Here is a 23613-nt window from a genome sequence, read left to right as displayed (position 1 = left end):
GAAACCGGACTAATTCCAACAAGGCCTAGAAGTTTGCGCGCTCCCTTTCCTCCCACATGCATTCATCATCTTCCTTTGCGTTATTCCGGCATTTGATACGGCTCATGGGAGCCTGGGGTCCGCTTTGACAACTAATCCCAAAATTTGGCGTAGGCACTCGTTTTACGAAAGCGACTGCCATCTGATCTTTCAACCCGAAGGCTAACTAGTTGTCAAAGCGGACCCCAGGCTCCCATGAGCCGTAGCAAATGCCGGGATAACGCAAAGGAAGATGATGAATGCATGTGGGAGGAAAGGGAGCGCGCAAACTTTACTGGAGGCGGAGCGTAGAGAACGAGCTGCGGGAATTCGAATTGAGTTGAAACGAGGCCAAGCCCAAGGCGATGGCTCAAGACAGAAAGGCATGAAAGGATCTTGTCTATGCACCTATGGGATGCCCTAGGACAAACAACAACAACAATGCATGTGAGATGCCTAATGATATCAATAGCAAATTGATCAGAATCGGCATCAGCTGATGTTATGTTGAAAATAACAACATGTCACGTTACGGCCGAAGACGAAAGCTCAATAAAGGAAACTGGAAATGTGACCTACTTCGTTATTTGCCATCACGTTGATAAGGATAATTGAACTGGCCAAATGTTGGATAAGTATGACTACAGTAAAATTCGTTGGGTAACTTGTAATACAGATAGATTAGGTATTTCATGAAAGTTTAGGTGATTAGTTTGTTTTGCTTCTTTTATTTCAAATGGTAATGTGGTATTAGAAAAAAGGTATCCACGTTCATTATATTACTTATACTTAATCTTATTTGTTTATTTCAAGTTAACAGTAACTTTTGACGAACTTTTATATTATGACTGCCATGTATTGCATGTTTGAATGATAAAAACGTGTCTATTACTTAAATTTACTTTTGATTATTTAAATTCTACCTCTAGGTCTGGTGTCATCAAAATTTGACTACTTAGTATAAAATTTTTATTATTCAATTAATAAACTAAATAAACTAACTATTTTGGTTCAGTGATTCAAATTGAATCTTGGCCTCCGAAATGAGAGATCGCAATTAAAAATATCAAATTCTTTTATGACAAGTTTCAATCTTTTTTCTAAATGGGACAATATCTTGTACAAATTACCACTTACTCGTACCTTTTCACTAAAATTAAAAAGATAAATCTCTCAACTCAGTAACAAAATGAACTCAACCCTTAAAATATTACTTTCCAATAGCATAGTACTTTATAAAGACATTTCAGGCACCTTGATTAGACGAGATTAAGTCGAGGCACTAGAAAGTGTCGAGTCTTAAAGCATCTCGGCTCCAGCGTTCCTTAATGAACTCATTTATACAGACACTCATTATGAACTAAGGTCCAAAGTTTAGTGCCTAAGTCTTAGCGTTTTGCAGGATTACTACAGGATTAGGACATGAAGGTATCTAGACTATCTAGTGCAATTAAGAGAACCTTTAGATATTTTTTCTGTTTAATTTCGAGCGCACCTGTTTTTGTTCATGATTCCAAACCGAAGACCGATCCCGACAGTAGGGATGATAACTACATAAAAAATGGCATTCTGTTTATTCTGTGAGTTAGATCGTCCAAAAATACTGAACACATATTTTTCGCTTTTTCTAATTAATGAAAAAATACAAAGATATAGAGCATCAAAGTTCCGGAGTGGGGGCTTGTGACGTCACTTCTAAGTAAAAATTGTACTTAGGCGTGACGTCACGCGAAAATTCAACGCACTGTACCGTCGTCATTTTTCGTTTACGAGAAAAAAGAAAAAATACGTCCCGTCTAAAATTCTTTGATAATCTAACTGACGGACTTATTAGTTTTTTTTAGTCGTCTCGACTATTGTCACAATTGTGAAATAGAGCACAGATCACATGACCCGTGCCACCCCGGCTCATCGTAGAGCGTTAGTTACCTCTTAATAACTGATTGCCATCACAAGAGCGTGGCCCGGCCCCTTATTGTGACAGTTTCGCTAAGCACGCGGGACCCCTGCCCCCTGCATGACTCTTCCAAACTTCATAAAGAGCATGTGATAATACTCGTATGTATACTGACGACATTTCCAGAGCAGTAAATATGGTCGGCATCAAACGTAAAATAAAGGGCATCGTTAAGAGTATAAGGGAATGCTCGATTCTCCATACAACCGTAGTCCTGAATTTCCTCTCTGAATATTGAAATTATGGAATGTATTATTTTTAGACGATTTGATAATAATTTTAATCTTAGCAATGTCTCGCAGTTGTTACTGACCATGCTATGGAATATAAAAATTCTAAAAGAAATAATTGATCTATTGATTGATTTGATTTTTGAACTTTCAAGTAAAATGAAGAGTGAACTATTTTTTTTAATCATTATAAATGGTCTTACTCATGGCCATATTGGCCATAACAGTACATTACGATACGAGTGCGAAAAAGAGAAGTTCGAAACGAATATATGGCGATAAAACAAGACAAAAAGGAGTGTTTTAAATCAGTACGAGTTACGAATTTCCTGGCTTCTTCGCACGTGCATTGTTCGACGTTTTTCAGTACATTATGGCCCTTTGAAATTTCGCCACGACAGGAAATGTAGGGTACTGTTTTGTCATAGGTATGTAGTGCGGAAATAAAGCACCATAATGTATTGAAAAAGCATGTCCAGTAAAGTCAATATCCGGACGAAAATGAAAAGTACGTTTGTATAAAAACCTGATTTGGGGACGATTCGCCCCCTTTCGTGTTAAGCCCTTGTGAGGTCTTTACAAACGCCTCTCACCGGGAATGATGCCTTAAGCTCCGCTAAAGAATGACATTCGCACATGTCCATCACATGTCGGAACCACGTGTAAGGATATATTCGTATCATGAAAATATCAGTGTCATTTTAATGTTGAATTCTCAGTTCTATAGGTACCTGAGTATTTTGGTCTGACTTGACTCGTCTGGGTACTTTTGTTTTTGTTTTTAAAGTGTTGTAGTTTAGATTTGTTTTTTATCATGCAGAAACGTCTGCGAGCGATATTACATATTTTTAAATTAAAGAAAGGTCGCAGGTTCGAGTCCTGCCGGAGGTGTGTATTTTTCTATTTTTCCTTTAATTTAAAAATATGTTTTGTAGTTTAGGTTAATATGGGAAGGCAAAGTGCGTGTGGCCTTTACAACTGGCCTGTTCAACTTAAACTAAAATATATAAAGAGTTCATACATTTACCGCTCCCAAACCACAGTCAAAAGTCCTCCCGAGATATTTCCGTTGCAACGTTACGTTACGTAAAAGTATGTACGAGTATGTATAGTATATGACACTTAACCGAGCTGTATAGCCATTAAACAACCTTTTCCCCTCACTAGCTCGGAAACACGTGTTTTGTCCTTCAATACCAGCAAAAAAAGTAAAAACGCATTTTATCCACTAGTGGATAAAGTAATTTGACCTTGAATATAGTCATTTTTTCTGCTTTAAAATTGATAAAAGTGAGTGAATCTAGTGATGACGATGATTTACCACCTGTGGAACTACTGGAAGCATTGATAAACGCGCTTTTTGCGTTGTACTTTCCTGGCTATAGTGAGGAGAAAAGTTTTGTGTTACACTCGGGTGCAAAGTGCAAATGTATTTTACTTCTCGTGTGTTAAAAAACTCGCAAGTTCAGGATTCTATTCTCGGACCACTCGCTTCGCTCGTGCTTCAACTATAAAATCCTTTCACTTGCTCGTTTTTCAATTCCACACTCGGCGTTAAAATACAACTTGCACCCTTGTATAACAAATAACTATTACATCAAATATGAAACTTAGTATTCTTCAAATCATTCACAACCACCTCTGGAAGCATTGATAAACGCGCTTTTTGCGTTGTAGGTACTTTCCTGGCTATAGTGAGGAGAAAAGTTTTGTGTTACACCTGTTGCAAAGTGCAAAATTTTACTTCTCGTGTGTTAAAAAACTCGCAAGTTCAGGATTCTATTCTCGGACCAGCTCGTGCTTCAACTATAAAAACTTGCTCGTTTTTCTTATTCCACACACGGCGTTAAAATACAACTTGCACCCTTGTATAACAAATAACTATTACATCAAATATGAAACTTAGTATTCTTTAAATCATTCACACAACCACCTCCAGCACTGAAGAATCCCTGTTAATTTGCAACGTATCTAAAGCGCAAAAATCTTATCTCTAACAAGCTTAACCTTTTCATGACCAACCCTTTGTCCAGGTACAAACATTCCTCCGTTTTGTTTGAGAAGCACTCGGGAACAGTTTGTATGACTCTGATTGTAATTTAGATATGGAAGCCAGCTCTTAATGTAATTAGAATTAGCCTTAGGTCAAACCCACATCATACAGGAAGGAAGGAGATTGGACATGCCCGACGATTTGTGTTGAATACGCCGGTCGCAAGTTCTTGAACCCACACACACTTGTAGATGGACGCTTCTACCACATCTCGGACACTGGCGATCAAACATATGAAAGAGGCGCGTTCCTAGCACACATGACACACACAAGCTCGTGTAGGTGAACGCGTACCATGTTTGTATGAGTGACATATGACAGGTCGATTGTTCGCGTTTTTGGCAGGCGGTAACTGTGAGGTAACCGAGAGGGGGTGGCACTTTCAGCGGGGAGTGGGAGTGGCCATACTGTACGATAGTACTCTTTATTATAGTGTGCTTCTACTGAGCTATTGCGCAATATACGCGCATCTTTTCCATTGGGCTATTTCAACACAGTCACACTTGACACTGACAGTTCTGTAGCTATTTCTGGGTTGATAAGTAACATCGTCACTCAGCGTCTATATTTATTTGTTGAACAGGCAATGAACGGCGCAGTGTCACTGTTGGGGGATAGTTGTCACTATTGTAAAATAGGTCACATGGTCACACCAGGGAGTCATGTCATCACACGTACGCACGTACCCAAAGACAACTGTATGCTCAATGAGCTGACAATTGCGAGACGTCCGCCTGCGGTTTGTCCGCTCTACTAGTATATTATTATGTGCTCTAAGGTTAAACTCCTTTTTTGTAGTCCCTGAAAGAGGGCGCGTTAATGGCCCCGAGGTTTGCGGGGCAAAAGACGATTTTTCTTAAACTTTTATGCTTAAGTCGGGACTAATTTGGCTTCAAATGGACCTTTTTAAGTACCAGTTAGTTGAAAAGTTGAATAGATAAATGTATGCGTTCATTTTGGGATATCCATGAGTTTTGTAAAAGTACCACAAGGTCGCCTGATGGTAAGCAGTCAGCGCAGTCTATGCATTATTTGATGATCGGTCTGACTTCCACTTCCAACTGACCCTTCCACTCTTTTTTCATATACTTTCTTCGTTACTCTCCTCTCATCCATCCTGCCCATCCATGCCCGAACCACCTTAACATACCCATCTCAATCTTTGTCACTACATCTACATCCACTCCACACTTCTCTCTTATCACGCTATTTCTGATCCTATCACTCAACTTCACACCAGCCATGCTTCTTAACGCTCTCATTTTCACGGCATTCACTTGACTGTTTTATGTACTTTATGAAATAAAAATAAAATTGTACCAAGTGTTCTGATTTACCCTCAGGGTCGCCATGCTGCCGCCGTGGCTCTTTCTACTGGCTCTGGCGAGGAGCAGCGTCGCGCTGGTCGCCACAGATCTGCCCCGGTCCGTTAACCTGAAAGGTAAACACTTTTGCACTAATTAATACACTGAAAATATATAGGTGTTAAAAGTTACAAAATAATATAAAGGAAGTAAATGCAATGAGTAATTATAGAAAAATATTTAGGTATCCGGCTCAAAGGACCACTTTGAAAAAGGCACGTTGCTACGATTACGATACCAAACATTTTATTCTTATAATGACAGTTTCTTACATCAGGTTCTATAAAAAATATTATCGTTGCCCAGTTTACGTCGGGGACAGCGACATCTTTTAGGATCTTTGGACAACAAACTTAAGAGGATACGATACCGAAGCACGAATTCAAATTTGAGATTTTTAGGTCTTTATCGCCGTCGCGCTGACGGGGGTGGAACCCACAGATAGGCCCTGTGTGCGTGCGCACGCACACACCCGCGTCCGCCGCCGGCACAAGTACTTACTCGCGCTCAAGCGCTCTCTAATCTCTCTATATTTGTCTAGTTTCGGACTTCCGATGCATAATGTTTTGGACTCCGTGAAGATATTAAGTGTACTGATTTGACTAAAATGCAAATTTGTAATGTTTTAAGGAATGGTAGAAACAATTCCTTATCTTATACATAATGTGATTATCTTAAAAGATGATTTCTTTTAAGATAGTCACATTGTTAAGGTGCGTTAAAACGGCGCGCGATAACGCGAGCCGAGCCTGGCTCGGCTCGTGATCCGGCGCGCCACGCGCCGTTTAAACAGCTACGCTCGGCGCGGCTCGGCTCAGCTCGGCAAAGTTCGCGCGATCCATCACTTGTCGGTTTTTTCGACACGGATCAAAGGCGCGCGCGCCATCTTCGGCTCGGCTCGTGTTAATACGCGCCGTCTAAACAGATGGTACAAAGCGCGCGACGACGGAAGTCGAGTTTTAAGTTTTTTAACACGCTTTTATTAGGTCGTCGTGTATGTAACTAACTATGTAATGGAATCTACCGAGGCTAATTTAACCCTCTTCCAAGGATCGTAGCGTAATGAAAATTGGCAGTTGTATGCAGTTCCTGATGACAATACAATAATATGGTACTGTTGAACTTGTGGGTTCCTAATTGGTAGATTAGAACTGAAACCCACAAGTAATTTTATAACACTTTATTTAATAATTAATTACAGAGTCCGATCTTCAAACACTAACACTTATAGTTTATGATTAAATAGAGATCACACGCGTACGCGTCGGTTGGACGAAACTCGCGAGTAGGTCGAGCGAAGCGACGAGTGGCGTGACCGCGCGTTAGGAACGTCTGGCTCGAACTGGGCGGGCGCAGGTGCGCCCGCGGCGTGTGCTGTCAATTCCCGGAAATTAGGGATTGACGAAAGGTTCGCTCGGCTGAGCCGCAATGGTAGTGATGGGACCGTGTTGGGTTGGAGCTCGCCTCAGTACTCCCCCCCCCAGAGAAAAGGTAAATTACATTTTGTTTATAAATTTAGTTTATCAGGAAATCTTACTGTTCTACCTGTCCTGGTTGTAGCAGTGCTTGGCTGTGGTTTCATGGCAGATACAGGTGGTGGCTTAGCATTAGCAAGGGCTGGTTTGTGGATAGTTACAGGAACCGGTCGACTAGAGATATGTGCTGGTGCAGAGTCGTCAGCGTCGATGAAAGCAGGTTTTACATTGTTGATGGAAACTACACGGGGTGAGCCATTGACGGTAATGGTAAGGGTTTTTTCCTGTCTGTCAGTGATTTTAAAAGGTCCTTCGTACGGATTCTGTAGGCCTGTCTTGTTAAACCTTCTGACGAAAACATGTGTTGCTGAATCCAACTCCTTGTAGACGAATATTGATGTTTTTGCGTGGCAAGATGTTCTAATTGGCGCTAATCGATGAAATGCTGATTTGAGTGAAGACGCGAATGTTGATTGAAGTTGATCTGTGGATTTTTCGGGCGATAGGAATTCTCCAGGTAGTCTAATATTCTGGCCGAAAACCATTTCGGCTGGAGTAGCGTCTATATCTTCTTTGTAGGCCGCTCGGAGACCCATCATAACAACTGGTAAATCATCTGTCCATGATGGGTTGTTATGACACCTTAGGGCTGATTTAAGCTGTCGGTGCAGACGTTCGACTAAACCGTTTGCAATTGGGTGGTAAGGAGTGGTATGTATATGTTGGAAGCCGCATAATCGAGACAGAGATGAAAACAGTTCAGATTGAAATTGTCTGCCTTGATCTGAAGTTATCCGAAGTGGTATGCCATAGCGGCATATCCATCCGGAAAATAACTTTCGTGCAACGGTTTCTGCTTCTATGTTTTTCAGTGGGTACGCTTCTGGTAGTCTGGAGAATCGATCCACTACTGTAAGCAGGTATCTGTATTCCCGCGAATAGGGCAGGGGTCCCACCAAGTCGACGTGTATGTGTTCGAATCTGGTGTTCGGTGGTGCAAAAGATCCAGGTGCGGCAGTAACATGGCGGCTGATCTTTGATGCTTGGCAGGCAAGGCAAGAACGTGACCACGTAGCGCAGTCTTTCCTGATTCCGGGCCACGCATATCTATCGGTGATTAGCTTCGTTGTTCCTTTAATTCCCGGGTGTGCTAAGTTGTGCAGCGAAGCGAACACCTTTCGTCGGAGTGGCATTGGAATGTACGGCCTTGCTACGGTAGTCGAGGTGTCGCAGTAGATCGGTGTGTTAGTATCAGGGAAAACAATCTTCTTGAATAAAAGGCTTGTATTATTGTGTTCCAGGAGTTGTTGTAGCTCTATGTCGGAAGCTTCCCAACTAGCAAAAGTCGCGCTTACAACGATCTCAAGACTACATTTTTTTGGTTTTATATTGATTCTATATCATCGTATAATCCTGGATTTGGGCACAATTATAAGCGTATTTATTTTAATATCGTTCTAATATCACTTTTATTGCATACTGTTTGCTTTTACAGTAATCATGCCAAAACTAATTTAAGCCTCCTTAGGCTAATATCGCTTTCAGGTAAGTATTTTATAAGCCTGCATAGGCTTATTTTGGTCCAACGTTAGACTCTTATGAGCCTAAACAAGCTTATTTTGATTTTTGTACGACAACACGGTACGCTTGGTCTGCAGCGTGATAATATAAAAAAAATGTTGTGACAAAATAAACACTGAAGGTACTAATTACCATTTAGTAATACTTATAAACTTATAATAGCGTGTTTATTATCCTTGGTGCTTCTTCATATTGCGCAGTAAGTATTTGGAAAATATTATTTACTGTAAAATGGACCCTTATTTACACTTCAAATTTCATGCGCCCACTCAAATAATAGTATTTTGTATCCTCGTTAATTATTTTATTTCTATATTTGCAGTAAAAAGACGCCATTGTTATAGTTGCATTTTCTCAGTGCGCTATTAGACTATTATAAGATCATTTACTTAATATTAGCATTCTTGAATACCAATGATACGGCCATGTTTAATTAATTTAGGGTTCCTTGCTTTACCTATATAGAACCTCATTTTATTTATCTTGACCTGATTTTATATCACTTGACCCTATAAAAACAAATATACTTATTGTTTTTACTTTTTATTCAAATGGCAATGTTGGTGATGTGAAATGGTTGTATACTTACAATTGTGTTCCCAAAATCAATTTAAGGTCTAATCACTTTATATTGATCTCATCTATTGTTTATTTAAGTATGTTTATTCTATATCACGCTAATATCGAACTAAGTTACTGCTATTGATCTCATAATAGCTTTAAATAAGGTCACAAAAAGATGCACTATTGTATTTTTATGTTATGCTGATATTAGTCTGAAGTTCTTACAAAAGCATTTATTAAGGCTATTATAACATCAAATGATCCAATATCGCTCTAATATCTTACTAAACTACTGCTATTGATCTTATAATAGTTTTGAATAAGATGAAAAAGGCATGTACTTATAGTGTTTTTATGTTATGCAAATATTAACCTGACATTCTTACAAGAGCATTTATTAGGACCATTATAAAATCAAATAAACTTAGAGAAGTGGACTATAAGAACATTTACTCTCAAGAACAATGAATCTACGTAAATGTTATTGTAGGAGTAAGAGGCTTATAATAGTATTATAAAATGCGCTTATATACACATATGAGACTAAGTAATGAGACAGAGAGTTCTAGAGTGCGTACTAACTTGTCTAAGGCTAATATAAGAGCATAAAATTTTCTAAAACAAATATTAGAGTGCTATAAGCCCACTACTCTTATAAAGTGCGCAATCCAAGACTATTTTGCTAGTTGGGTTGAGCATTAGCAAGTTCATGGTAACTTACTGGTTGACTAATGGCCTCGACTCTCGACAGAGCATCAGCGACTATATTATCATTGCCACTGATGTGCTTGATATCTGTTGTAAATTGGCTGATGAACTCTAAATGGCGGAATTGACGAGGACTGCACTTTTCAGGTTTCTGTTGGAACGCAAATGTCAATGGACGATGGTCAGTGAAGATGGTGAAATGTCTTCCTTCTAACCAGTGCCTGAAGTGATGAATTGCCTGATAGACAGCGAGCAGTTCTTTATCATATGCGCTGTACTTAGTTTGGGCTGAAGTAAGTTTTTTTGAAAAAAATGCAATTGGTTCCCAGCCGTTGTTTCCTTTTTGATGAAGGGCAGCCCCCGTGGCAGTATCTGATGCATCCGTGTAAAGAGAAAGCTCACTGTTTTGCTTTGGGTGTGTGAGTCTCGTAGCTTGTGCAAGACTTTGTCTACAAAGTTCGAATGCAGAATCGGCCTCCGAAGACCAATGCACAGGCTCATTGCCCTTGACGCCGTCTTTGAGCAGATTATTGAGCGGTGCTTGCATTTCAGCTGCATTTTTGATGAAACGTCGGTAGAAATTTAGAACTCCTAAAAATCTGCGAAGTGATTTAACTGTTGCTGGCTTCGGATATTGCTGAATGGCTTCGATCATTGACGAAGGAGGTTCTATACCAGAAGCTGACACCTTGTAACCCAGAAATTCAATTTCGGTTTGGCCAAATAAACATTTGGAGATGTTTATAATGACTCCATAGTCTTCAAGTTTTTGAAAAAGCGCTTTTAGATGTTCCCGGTGTTGGGATTCATCAGGTGAGGCTACTAATATGTCGTCAAGGTATGGAAAGGTGAATGGTAGGTCTCTGGTGATCTCATCTATGAAGCGCTGGAAGGTTTGGGCTGCGTTTCGGAGACCGAATGGCATTTTTAGGAACTCGAAGAGGCCAAAAGGTGTAATTACTGCTGTCTTCTGGATATCTTCTTCGTGTACGGGTAGATGGTAAAATGCGTTGACCAGATCGACCTTGCTAAAGATGGTAGAGCCTTGAAGAGACATTCCAAAGTCTTCGATGTGACGCAGAGGGTAGCGGTCCGGTAGAGTGCGGGCGTTAAGTGCTCTATAATCCCCGCAAGGGCGCCACCCTCCCGACTTTTTAGCCACCATATGTAGTGGGGAAGCCCAAGGACTGTCGCTGGGTCTTATTATGCCTTGCTGGAGTAGCTCGTCGAACTTCTTTTTAGCGACTTCTAACTTCTCAGGTGGAAGACGTCTTGCTCTACAGGCGAATGGGGGACCTGGAGTAGTTTTGATGTGGTGCTGAACCTTATGTTTAAAGTTATTAATGTTGCAGGTTGGTTTTGTAATGGATGGAAATTCTGCTAAAAGCTGGTGATATACTGTTGTGCCTAATATGACTTTGACGGATGGGGAGTCATCTATAATGACAGGCCTACCTGGAGTAGTCATGCCAGTAGTAGAATCTATTAAGCATCGCTTTTTAAGGTCAACGAGGAGACCGTAATGTGCAAGGAGGTCAGCGCCGATGATAGGTCTACTTACATCAGCGATGATAAATGACCAGGTGTAGTCGCGTCGAAGTCCGATATTGAGGTTGATTTTCATTACTCCGTATGTTTTTATCGGTGTATGATTGGCAGCATATCGCTCCCTGAAAAACATAGTGTCATTAAATGAAAAACGTCTTTTTTGGGTACAACGGTTTAAAGTTTTGAAATTTTTGAATTGTCAAAAATTGCCATTTTTACAACAAACTTGTAATTTTTTGGCAGATCTTGTTAGTTTTGTGACTAAACCTGATAGATATAATAGTAAATTGTATTTTTTTTATTTTGTTTCTAAGATAATTAAGCTTAAACAAAATGGTAGTGACACTTTTCCATTTATTTTTGTTTAGGGACACATGACAACTTTATATCTTCGTTTTACTTTGTGGAAAAATGACACTATAGCCATTTTTTTTATGAAATTTACCTTTTATTTCAATGAATAATTAGCAATCAAACCACCTTTTATGTATATACATTAAAATTTATTGAATTAAATGACATTCGGTCTCAAAACCTGTATCTATTTAGCATTACTGCCCTTAAAAACTAGTGTAAACACTCCTGGCTTGCCCTCTTAAACAATAAAATATAACTAAAAAAATATTAGAAACAAAAATCACTAAATTTCAGTCTTGAAATTTGCGTTAGTAATATAACATTTATTTTAATATCCATAAAATTCATGAAATTTTATACAAAAAATTAAAATTGTCAGGAAAAAGTAACCAAAGTGCATTCAGGTTAAAAAAAAAAAACAAACGCAATAAAATCAACAAATATCGAAAAAAATGACTTAAAATTAACCTTAAAACCCAGTGTTCCTCCCTCTGGCCCTTCCTGTAGCTTCCATGCGATCAGTTATGGACCTGATCAGTGTTACGATCAGTTTTTGAGGAATATTTTCCCATTCCTCAATAACTACGGCTTCCAGCTCTTTGAGGGTGGCTGGAGCAAGATCCCGTGACCAAACAAGCCGTTTTAACTCATCCCAGAGATGTTCGATGGGATTCAGGTCGGGGCTCGTTGCTGCCACTCCATTACGATGCATTCCGACCTCATGCATTAGGGAGTCCCGCACTATCAAGGCAGTATGGCAACGGGCGTAGACGTGCATGAATTGGAAATCAGGTCCAAAAAACTCAGCGTACGAGACCATACGTTCTTCTAAGATCTCCATAATGTAACTGCCTGCAGTTAAGGATCCGTTTTGCCGTCGATGGAAATGCCGCCCCAGAACATGCACGAGCCGCTCCCGTAACTGACTGTTTCTTCGGTGAAGACTGGTGTAAACTGCTCTCCTTGACTCCTGTATACCCTTTTCCGTCTATAGTTGGCGTAAATGATCTCCTTCGTCTCGTTGGGGAACAAAACTTTCCTCTATTGCTGCAACGTCCAATCCTTAAGCCTTATAGCAATTCGATTGGGGTATTGGCTCTGGCTTCAATTGGTAGCCTCTGTCAGCTCTTCGGGGTAACATTTTCTTCTCCCTCAATCTTCTTCTGATCATGGAGACATTCACTACAGTTTTTCGAGCTGTTCTAAGCAGTATCTGCAGCTCAGGAGCGATAAGAAAGCGGTTCCGCAAAGAGGCCGATACAATGTACCGGTCGTCTCTAGCGGTGGTGCAGCGACTTCTCTCAGACCCTGGCCTCCTGATGTAGCTACTGATCTCCAGAAACCGCAACAAGACTCGTCGCACCCGGAAACGGATTATGCTTAGGCGTTCAGCAACTTGCTACTGCCGTAGTCCGTTTAGGAGCAGTACCACCACTTGAGCTGCTTTTTCTGGTGTTTTACCCCTATTGCCTTCAAGGTTTTTTTTTTCTGCAGGCGTTCGTCCTCGGTGACTTTTGGAGTGCAAAAGATCCACATGATACCTTTACAGCTCCTTCTAAAACCGTCTGGGGTAGCACACCTAGAGTCCCATTAAAATCGCATCAATACCTTTTTTTTTTAAACCACGGCAGATTGGCGATTATTGTTTTTAAGAAAGTTGTACACCTTTTCTTTGAAATGATACAAATATTGATAGATTACAGTCAATAAGATTAGAGATATTTTTGCCTAAAACGATTTTGCGCGAGGTGCGATTTTTTTTTGACGACGTGGTATACCCTAACTTATGCGAAGTTTAGTCGGCCGCTTGAAATGTGCATGCTCGTGGCGATGTAGCAAATAGGTGATCTGTAGATGTTGGTGTGTTTATACTATATTGATGATTGCTTTGAATTTTTGAGCCTTGAATATCGTTGAGCCATTTTTTACTGTAACAAACAAATATACTTATTTATGGCTAATAATTTAGTTATATTAATGCACAAGAAATTTATCCACTAGCAATCATAGTTTTTATATTGTATCTTAAATTAGTAATTGTGTCTTGTAGATCACAAAAATTGCAATTACTTCGTAAAAAATAATTATACATAAAATAACCTTAATTTTTATTAGCGCTGTTTATAGGTATTTTACAAAAAAATAGAGTAAAATGTCTTTTTCATAGAATTTCATCAAAATTGTGTAGGTTTATGTGCTAAACTTAAATGGAACAATGGTATTAAACGTAATATGTCTAGAAGGTAATTAATCATTAACTGTTTTGTAATTTTAATTACCGCAAAGCATGACATAAAACTTAAAGTGACAATAATCAGTCAACGCGCTTAAAGCTAACATTACCAGTTAAAGTGCCTTTAAACTCATAACAGCGGTATTCCATTTCTTTGCAAGCGTAGTTATGGTAATTCATACAATCAAAAATGACACTAAACAGATAATGACGATTCATTCATGCAAATTCTTTTTAGCGAGTTAAGACCATAACGTCATTTTAAGTAAAAGTACAGTACAACTTTATTTTTAACCTGCATTAAGCCTAATAGTTTAAAGCCAAACCGTCATTACGTGCACAGTGTCACTATACCTATCTCAACACGTTTAGAATTGTTAAAGTACTAGTGTCATTATAGCAAAAATGACACTGTTACTTTAAAATGAAACTCAATATTGAATAGTTATTACAAGTTCAAAGTGACACTTTAAGGATTGATACAATGTTCCATAAGAAAATTGTCATACTTACCATTCAATCTCGCGGAACACCGTCACTAAACACAAAATGACAACTTTCGTCTTAGAGTTCACTACATTTTGATCGGCGTCCAGGTCATTAATGCAAACATGACATTGTTCCCGTCCCCCACGCGACTATTCCCACTATTCGCCATAGTGACATTAGCGCCCCCTGTCGCTTCTAAGCGAGCTAAATCGATAGGTGTCTTTGCATTGCGTTCGTTATGAACGCGCGACCTAGATGGCGTTGTTAACTAAAAACCTATGTTTTTTGGATAGTGTCACTATGTTTTTCAAGGAGCGATATAGTTCATAAGACGATGGAGAGCGTCGCCGTTCAAGTAACGTATACGGATAGACACACACATCTGAACCTGTATCCACAAGGTAGTCTTTCTTCGTTGTCCGGTCCATGATATAAAGGCGGTTGGAGTAGATTTTTGTTATGTTGGTAGGGTTACTTACCGCCGCTAGCAACCCTACTGCTGGTTTTCCTTAACAAATTTACACGGCTGCTCGCACCTGCGTGCATTAGCACCAAAATTGGTATGATACCAACATAGATCGTTGCTAGCGTAGCGAGCGCGGGACCTGGATCTGCTTCTATTACGCGGAAAAGAACGGTAAGAGTTACGCTGTGTTTGTCCAATGGCAGCCACCATTCGTGTAAGTTCATTGATTTGCATTTGCATATTTTGCATATCAAAAGGTTGGTTCGCAGGAAAAGCGCCTGCGGAGCTCTGATTGTATGTAGCAGCATTTGCAGAGTTTGTGTTCGCGATGCAATTGCATTGTGTTGATGTCGGCATCGGCGAGTTGACTTGTTGTACTAGATGATGGTGGTTATTCGGTGATATGCCGTATAACCTGTCCGCTAAGTCGCCGAGGTCGTCCAAGGTCATTGTTGAGGGTTGGGAAATTAAATTCCCTTGTATATGTGTAGGTAGCCTGCTTATCCATATTGTTTTTATCATTTGGTCAGATCCTGCACCCTTAGCCAATGCTTTTAAATGACGTAAAAACGAAGAAGGTTTCCTGCTCCCAATTTCCTCTTTGTCTAAAAGTCTATGTATTTTTTCTTCGCTGGATTCCGAAAATCGAGCTATAAGTGTATTTTTAAGTTTTGTATAAGGTTCATTTTTAGGCGGGCATGTAATAATGTCTTCCGCCTCTGTGGCAGTTTTGGGGTCAAGCTGTGCTATTGCGTAGTAGAATTTTGTAAGTTCTTTTGTTATATTGTTTACATGAAACTGCGCTTCTATTATACCGAACCATACGGTGGGGTGGTCGGGGTAAAAAGGCGGAACTCTGATCCCAACACGACTCACCTCGTAACCCATTGGCAGCTGCAGCAGTGAAGGATTGGCAGCTGCAGCGGCGGCAGCGGTGGCGGTGGTGGTGGCGGCGGCGGTGGCGGCGGCGGCGGCGGCGGCGGCGGCATGGGCGGGAAGCACCGGAACATTTGCAGTGGCGGCAGCACCAGCACCGAGGTTCACGTCGTTTGTACCGGCAGGGGCCGGGGCAGCAGCAGCGGCAGCGGCGGCGGCAGCGGCAGCGGCAGCGGCGGCGGCGCCGGCGCCTTCGGGGGCGTTGTTATGATCATTTACTCCGTTTTCCATGTTAATAAACGCCTTTCTTTGGTGTAGGCGTAAAGGTAATTGTTAAAACAATGTTTAATTACTGTCTGGGATTGGCGTAAGTGGACACAACACGAAAAGTTCACTTAAATCTCGTAAAGTTTATTGTTCACAGGGTCACCAATGTGGGTTCCTAATTGGTAGATTAGAACTGAAACCCACAAGTAATTTTATAACACTTTATTTAATAATTAATTACAGAGTCCGATCTTCAAACACTAACACTTATAGTTTATGATTAAATAGAGATCACACGCGTACGCGTCGGTTGGACGAAACTCGCGAGTAGGTCGAGCGAAGCGACGAGTGGCGTGACCGCGCGTTAGGAACGTCTGGCTCGAACTGGGCGGGCGCAGGTGCGCCCGCGGCGTGTGCTGTCAATTCCCGGAAATTAGGGATTGACGAAAGGTTCGCTCGGCTGAGCCGCAATGGTAGTGATGGGACCGTGTTGGGTTGGAGCTCGCCTCAAACTGATCTGATGATGGAGCCGGAAGATATGAACTGGAACTACATGATGGAACATCGTATCATAGCTGTTTTTGGGTTTCTTAGAAAAGTCTTGTAATGAACTTTGACTAAGATTAGGTTTCAAAGTCTGATGATGGAGCCGGAAGATATGAACTGGAACTACATGATGGAACATCGTATCATAGCTGTTTTTGGGTTTCTTAGAAAAGTCTTGTAATGAACTTTGACTAAGATTAGGTTTCAAAGTCTGATGATGGAGCCGGAAGATATGAACTGGAACTACATGATGGAACATCGTATCATAGCTGTTTTTGGGTTTCTTAGAAAAGTCTTGTAATGAACTTTGACTACGATTAGGTTTCAAAGTCTGATGATGGAGCCGGAAGATATGAACTGGAACTACATGATGGAACATCGTGTGAAAGCTGTTTTTGGGTTTCTTAGAAAAGTCTTGTAATAAACTTTGACTACGATTAGGTTTCAAAGTCTGATGATGGAGCCGGAAGATATGAACTGGAACTACATGATGGAACATCGTATCAAAGCTGTTTTTGGGTTTCTTAGAAAAGTATTATAATGAACTTTGACTACGATTAGGTTTCAAGGTCTGATGTTGGAGCCGGAAGATATGAACTGGAACTACATGATGGAACTTCTTATCATAGCTGTTTTTGGGTTTCTTAGGAAAGTCTTATAATGAACTTTGACCACGATTAGGTTTCAAGGTCTGATAATGAAGCCCGAAGATAGGCACTGGCATTCCATGATGGCATATCGTATCATAGTTCTGTTTGCGCTTGTGAGAAAGGCCACGTAATGAACTTCGAACGTTACGTTTTCAACGTTATAACAAACCTATTATTGACCGAAGCGAAGCGAAGCCTAAGCTAGGTTAGGGTTTTCTTGCGACCCTTATGAGCGGAAAAAGGAAAGACCGAATCAGTATATCTAAACTAAGTCAGGTTAGGGTCTTTTTTGTGACCCTTAAATATGCAGCCCAGCCAGGCAATCATGGTCGCCCGATAAACGATAAAACATCGGGCATCGATAGGGACGGCCTGCTGTTTTATCATTTATCGCGCGACCATGATTGCCTAAATAAATATCAACGTAGTATTTAAAATAAGTTGGTTAAGGGTTTTCTTGTGACCCTTAAGAGCAAAAGTAAGAGGGGCTCGGGGGGCGAAGCCCCCCGCATAAAAGAAAGACGATTAACGTAATATTAAAAATAAGTTGGGTTAGGGTTTTCTTGTGACCCTTAAGAGTAAATAAAGGGGGGCTCGGCCCCCGAAAAAAAGAAAGATTAACGTAGTATATAAAAAAGGTGGGTGTGGGTTTTCTTGCGACCCTTAAGAGCGAAAATAAGGGGGGTCCGGGGGTGGCTTTATCAACGGTTTTACGCCACGCTACTGCTAAGCATGTCGCGAAGGTCTACAGTTCCCAGAGCCACTATCAGTCTTTTAGTTGCTTAGCAAAATGTCGCGTCCACGTTCCATATCCAGGTTCAACCCAACGTAAATATATTAGAGTGTGACTGAGAAAATTCAACCCTTTGTCTCTATCCTCTTACAGAGTAAGATGAAATCCTTAAGTTCCGTATTGCATTAATCTTCAAATTAGCGCAGCACTATGAAAAAAATTTCGCGCTCGCTACGCTCGCGATCGCGATTTTTGGCCGGCATTGACTCCTAGTGATTTCAAGTTGGGCATCTACCGTGCACAAGATGCAAGGCACTACGCAGTGGTGTATTTAGGGTCCCTTACTTTTGCGGTTGGACAGGCTCATGTGGCCCTGAGTAGAGTAAAATTACTTAGTGCTCTCCAGATAGAAGAGCTAGATTGTTCTAAAGCTGACAGGTAAAACACCATGCAATACAGACACACTGGCGGAGATGGAGAGAATGCGGGCTCAATAAAATAGAAATTGAAATAAAAATTAAATGAATCAATGAAAAACTTTATTGCGATAAGCTTGGTACCTATACATCAGGTGGTATTAATTATTATTAAGTAGTAATACGTGTTAGCCACAAATGGCTTGCGAAATTCGCCTACTTGGAATAAATTTATGTTTAAATTTTAAAGATATTTCATTATTAACGACTAAAAAGTATAAAATAAATTTATAGTTTAAAAAACTCTAGAAAAACACGCTTTTATAAATGCACGTAAAAGCCAAAAATAAATTATGGATCGTTCAAGTTGTCTCTATTTCTGGGATGAAGAGTAAACTCTGTGCTTTTAATTATAATATTTGATTGTAAAAGCGTGGGGCGCTGTAAAATCTTTTTGTATAACTTGCTGAGAAATCAAGTTAAACTATATTACGAGAAACAGTTTACACAGATTGGCGCGCTAACTGGACTTGCAGCACGACTGCAGCGCCCCACGCTTTTACAATCAAATATTATAATTAAACGCACATAGTTTACTCTTCATCCCAGAAATAGAGACAACTTGAACGATCCATAATTTATTTTTGGCTTTTACGTGCATTTATAAAAGCGTGTTTTTCTAGAGTTTTTTAAACTATAAATTTATTTATCGGCGTTTTCATGTGTTCGAATTATGGAGTGGAGCAATGATATGATTCAAAGCTTTATTTAATTATATGAAGAGGAACCATCAATATGGAACCCAAAACATCTCGGTCACAAAAATCGCAACAATATAATAGGCTTTCGTTCATACCTACACGGACGGGTCGGCTCGCGTAGGATCGTGCTACCTCGCGCCGTGTAAACGCACAGGCTCGCGTTCGTATTGAGCCGAGCCGCATCTACACGGACGGCTCGGCTCGCGTAAGATCGTGCTAACACGCGCCGTTTAAACGCACCTTAACACGCGCCGTTTAAACGCACCTTTAGCGAAATAAAGTTATTCGGTATGTAAAAAGCTAAAACATTTTCGATTTCAAAGAGAAGCCATATTATAGGAGTAGGTACGTACAATCAACCAATTAATCTGAATCCTAGGTCATAGGCCAATCTAGACCCTTTCACAGTAAAAGTAAAACTGACTTCTGTAGCAAATAAAGGACGGTGTCAATACGACAGGGTTCTAGAGTGGCCTAGGATTCTATTGGGTTGGTAAGAAAGTAATGAGCGAATCATAACCAATATTGTAATTTTTATTTAATTTATTATTTTAATCATTTATCAAAAATATAACGGCCTTCGTTATCTACTACTTGTCTCCATCGTTCTGGTAAAGAATGAATAGCATCGGCGAAGAAGTTCTTAGGTTTAGATTCAAAAAACTCAGCTATGTACTGTCGTAGATGGGCTTGATCATCGAACTTTTTTTCATTCAAGGCATTGCTTAGCGATCTGAACAATGCGTAGTCCGTAGGTGCCAAGTCTGGAGAGTACGGTGGATGAGGTATCACTTTCCAACCTAGCTCCAATAGCTTTAGCCGAGTCACTTTTGCAATGTGTGGGCGAGCATTGTCGTGTAAGAAAAAACTTTAGCATGCTGTGGACGATTCTGACAGATTTTTTGGTTTAAATTTTCAAACTGATTACAGTATACTGATGCGGTAACAGTCATTCCACTTGGTAGGAGTTTCCAGTGAATAATACCATGAATATCCCACCAAACGGACAGCATAACTTTTTTCGGGTGAGGCTCTGTTTTTGGTGCCTCTATTCCTTTTTCGTTTGGAGCTAGCCACTGACGTTTGCGTGTGTGATTTATATATAAGACCCATTTTTCATCTCCAGTGATAAGATGGTCCAACCAGTTGAATGTGCGGCGAAAAGACAGAAGTTGTATGCAGATATCGGCACGGCGGTTTAGTTGATCTCTATCAAGTTCATGCGGTATCCAAACACTGTATTTGTAGTTTTTTCCCAACTCGTGTAAATGTGTTTCTATGGTGACATGAGAGCAGCCTAACTCAGTAGCAAGAGTACGACTCGTTAGCCTCGGATCTACTTCAATTAAGGTTTTTAATTTGGCTACATCAATCTTCACCGGTCGACCAGACTTAGGTTGATCTGATAATGAAAAGTCGCCACTACAAAACCGCTGGAACCATCGTTTTGCCGTGGCCTCAGACACAACTTCAGGAGCAACACGCTGACATATATTACGCACTGCTTCGGCGGCTGAATGGCCAGACTGAAATTCATATAGTAAGCAATGCCTTACATGCACTTTTAATTCGTCCATTTTCTTCCTTATATTAGCTCGGCGACAGCTAGTGAATGACTGACGAGAAACTGTGCGACTCGCCCTTTATATACTTTCGACCATAGAAGATTCTAGAACTCTCTCAAAATTTTTATGTGGAATTCAATCGATCGCTCATTACTTTCTTACCAACCCAATACATAATTGGTTGACAGTATCTACCTACCAAAAATGTATGTAAATCTTATTCTTTTTTTTTGCACATGTTTGAAAGAAGTGACAGCGTAGGAAAATTTAACTAGGTAACAATTTGGTACCTATTATACTTACCAGACACCGGATTATGTTCCAAGGTAATTAAAACTTTTTAGCAGAATTCTAACAAAAAATCTGCCAAACAAAATCTTATTGCATATGAAGCATAAGGACCTTTTTATGGAAAGCTACATATGCATCTTATAATCTTAATTTTCTAGGGTTGTGTATACATATTACCTACCTAGCATTAGAAATACAAGGCTTAGCACAGAACAAGACCAACCATAAAAATGCTTAACTAATTTGCCAGCTAAATTTAAACCTAGGTATCGGTACTTAAACGTATAGATACTTTTGATATTTTTATTATTTAAAACTTATACTTACATATCAGCATTTCTGTTACCATAGAATTAAAACGTATATAACACTCACTTCATCTACCAACTAAGGGCATCTGTAATCTACATACAAATAAGGCCCGGTTAAAAGTCTCGAAATGTTATGTACATTTTATAATTAGATAAGTGTAAATGGGTCAAAAAATTGGGTCCATGTGCAATTGTGCATTAACTAGGTGCACTTTTCCCAAATTGCTGCATGTATGAAATAAGGCCCACCAGTAACTTAACAAAAAATAAGGTATTTCTTACATACCGAATTAAGCGTAATTGTGTCGCTTAACTTCAAACCTGGATAAATCCATTCTGCTACAAGGTTAATATATATTTTTTATATATTCAATCTTAAAGCAGAATGGATTTAAGTACCCAAGTTTGAAACTAAGCGACACAATTGAAAGTATGTATCTAGGAGATAATTTATTTACAAAATCGTATTATTCAAGAGCGCTATGATAAACGCACGTCGAAATAAAGTAAAATTGATAATATTTACCGATGAGATTGTGCTCTGTGTGTAATGGTAAACATTAATAATATGAAAAGTAATTGTTTCAGTCAGATCATCTTCACTCGTCAATTTCGTCTTACTCTTTAGTTGTGAAACATGGGTGACAAAGGACGGTCGCCGGAAGGAAAAGAATAAAAATATATGGATACCTACCTATTATAATATTTATCCCGTAGGACAGCAGGTTACTTCAAAGTACTTTAATTAACTACCTAATTTTAATGTTGTCTTCGGTTCCCGTCGTCGTTCGTCGTTCGTCGAATCCCAGTAAGGGTATTTATTTGTGTGATGAGCACAGATATTTGTTCCTGAGTCATGGATGTTTTCTATGTATATAAATATGTATTTATCTATTTAAGTATGGTTTTGTATTTATCTATGGGATATGGGTTAAATTGTGGCGTAGGCGAGAGGCTGGCAACCTGTCACTGCAATGTCACAGTTTCGTTTTCTTTCAACCCTTTATTTGCCAAGAGTGGCACTGAAGCTTTAGTAGTTTCATGTGTTCTGCCTACCCCTTTATGGGATACAGGCGTGATTGTATGTATGTATGTTATCTATTTAAGTATGTATTATTTATTTATTTATTAGTAAAAACATGTTTACATGACATTACAGTAAAACCAATGCGTCACGAAACTTAGATAACAAAAAGAAAAACAAAACAGTAAGTAAGAACATGAAAAAAAAAAAACAAACAATAAAGTTTAAAACTAAACAATTTATTTGGGCGATGACGTAACAGCGTGGCTTCGTTGCGTCGTTTACCCCGGTGTAGGATTCGGCAAGTTGCCCCGGAATCGCCGAAAAACCACACCCTTCGGAGTCCTGCGCTATATCGTCGCCTAGCACCCATAGTACAAGCTTTGCTTAGTTTGGGGCTAAGTTGATCTGTGTAAGGTGTTCCCAATATTTATTTAATTATTTAATTACTTACCATAATCATAATGTAATAAAATGTGCATTTTTTCGTGGTTACCAACATGCATACCAACCATAAAAATGCTTAACTAATTTGCCAGCTAAATTTAAACCTAGGCTATTTAAACGTATAGATACTTTATATACTTTTATTATTTAGATCTTATTTATACTTTTCGGCAAAGCATTTTTGTTACCGCAGAATTAAAACGTTGGTAATACTCATTTTATCTACCTACTAAGGGCATATGTAATGTCAATGCAAACAAGGCCCGGCTATTAAGTTTCGAAATGTTATCTACATTTTATAACTTGATAAGTGTAAATGGTTCAAAAATTTCGCGCAGTAAGTAAAAAAGTAAAAAGTAAGTATTATTAAACAGAAAAACTATAGGTCTTATTTGATGCAGGTATGAAATAAGGCCCATGCCGCCCATGTGTCCACATGTTCACAACCTTCGATACCCAAGAAGTAGCGCTGCGGAAATAGAGATGGATCGGATATAATCTTCAAAGATGAGCTATCAACAGCGCCAGTATTTGAGTGGTGGCCTCAGAGTGGAAGGCGACCCCGCAAACGCCTAGTACTTATGATACACAATACACATAAACACAATACATTATAATATTTATTGCCCCGTAGGACAGCAGGCTACCGCACACTACTTTAATTAAGTACCTAATTTTGTCCC

The 23613-nt window shown here is 39.7% G+C and overlaps 1 protein-coding gene across 1 annotated transcript in view; it reads left to right on the top strand.

The window, feature by feature from the left end:
• The window catches only part of LOC125230285 (ecdysone oxidase-like), a 32933-nt gene that overhangs the window by 5617 nt on the left and 3703 nt on the right, over positions 1-23613 (top strand). The window contains exon 2 of the mRNA XM_048135403.1: positions 5602-5699. Within this exon, the coding sequence (XP_047991360.1) occupies positions 5609-5699 (91 nt within the window). The 5' untranslated portion in view covers positions 5602-5608. The remainder of the gene's footprint in view (positions 1-5601; positions 5700-23613) is intronic.

The sequence above is a fragment of the Leguminivora glycinivorella genome, chromosome 10 (assembly GCF_023078275.1).
Source record: "Leguminivora glycinivorella isolate SPB_JAAS2020 chromosome 10, LegGlyc_1.1, whole genome shotgun sequence".
NCBI lineage: Eukaryota > Metazoa > Arthropoda > Insecta > Lepidoptera > Tortricidae > Leguminivora > Leguminivora glycinivorella.
This window is presented reverse-complemented; position numbering and strand designations above follow the sequence as displayed.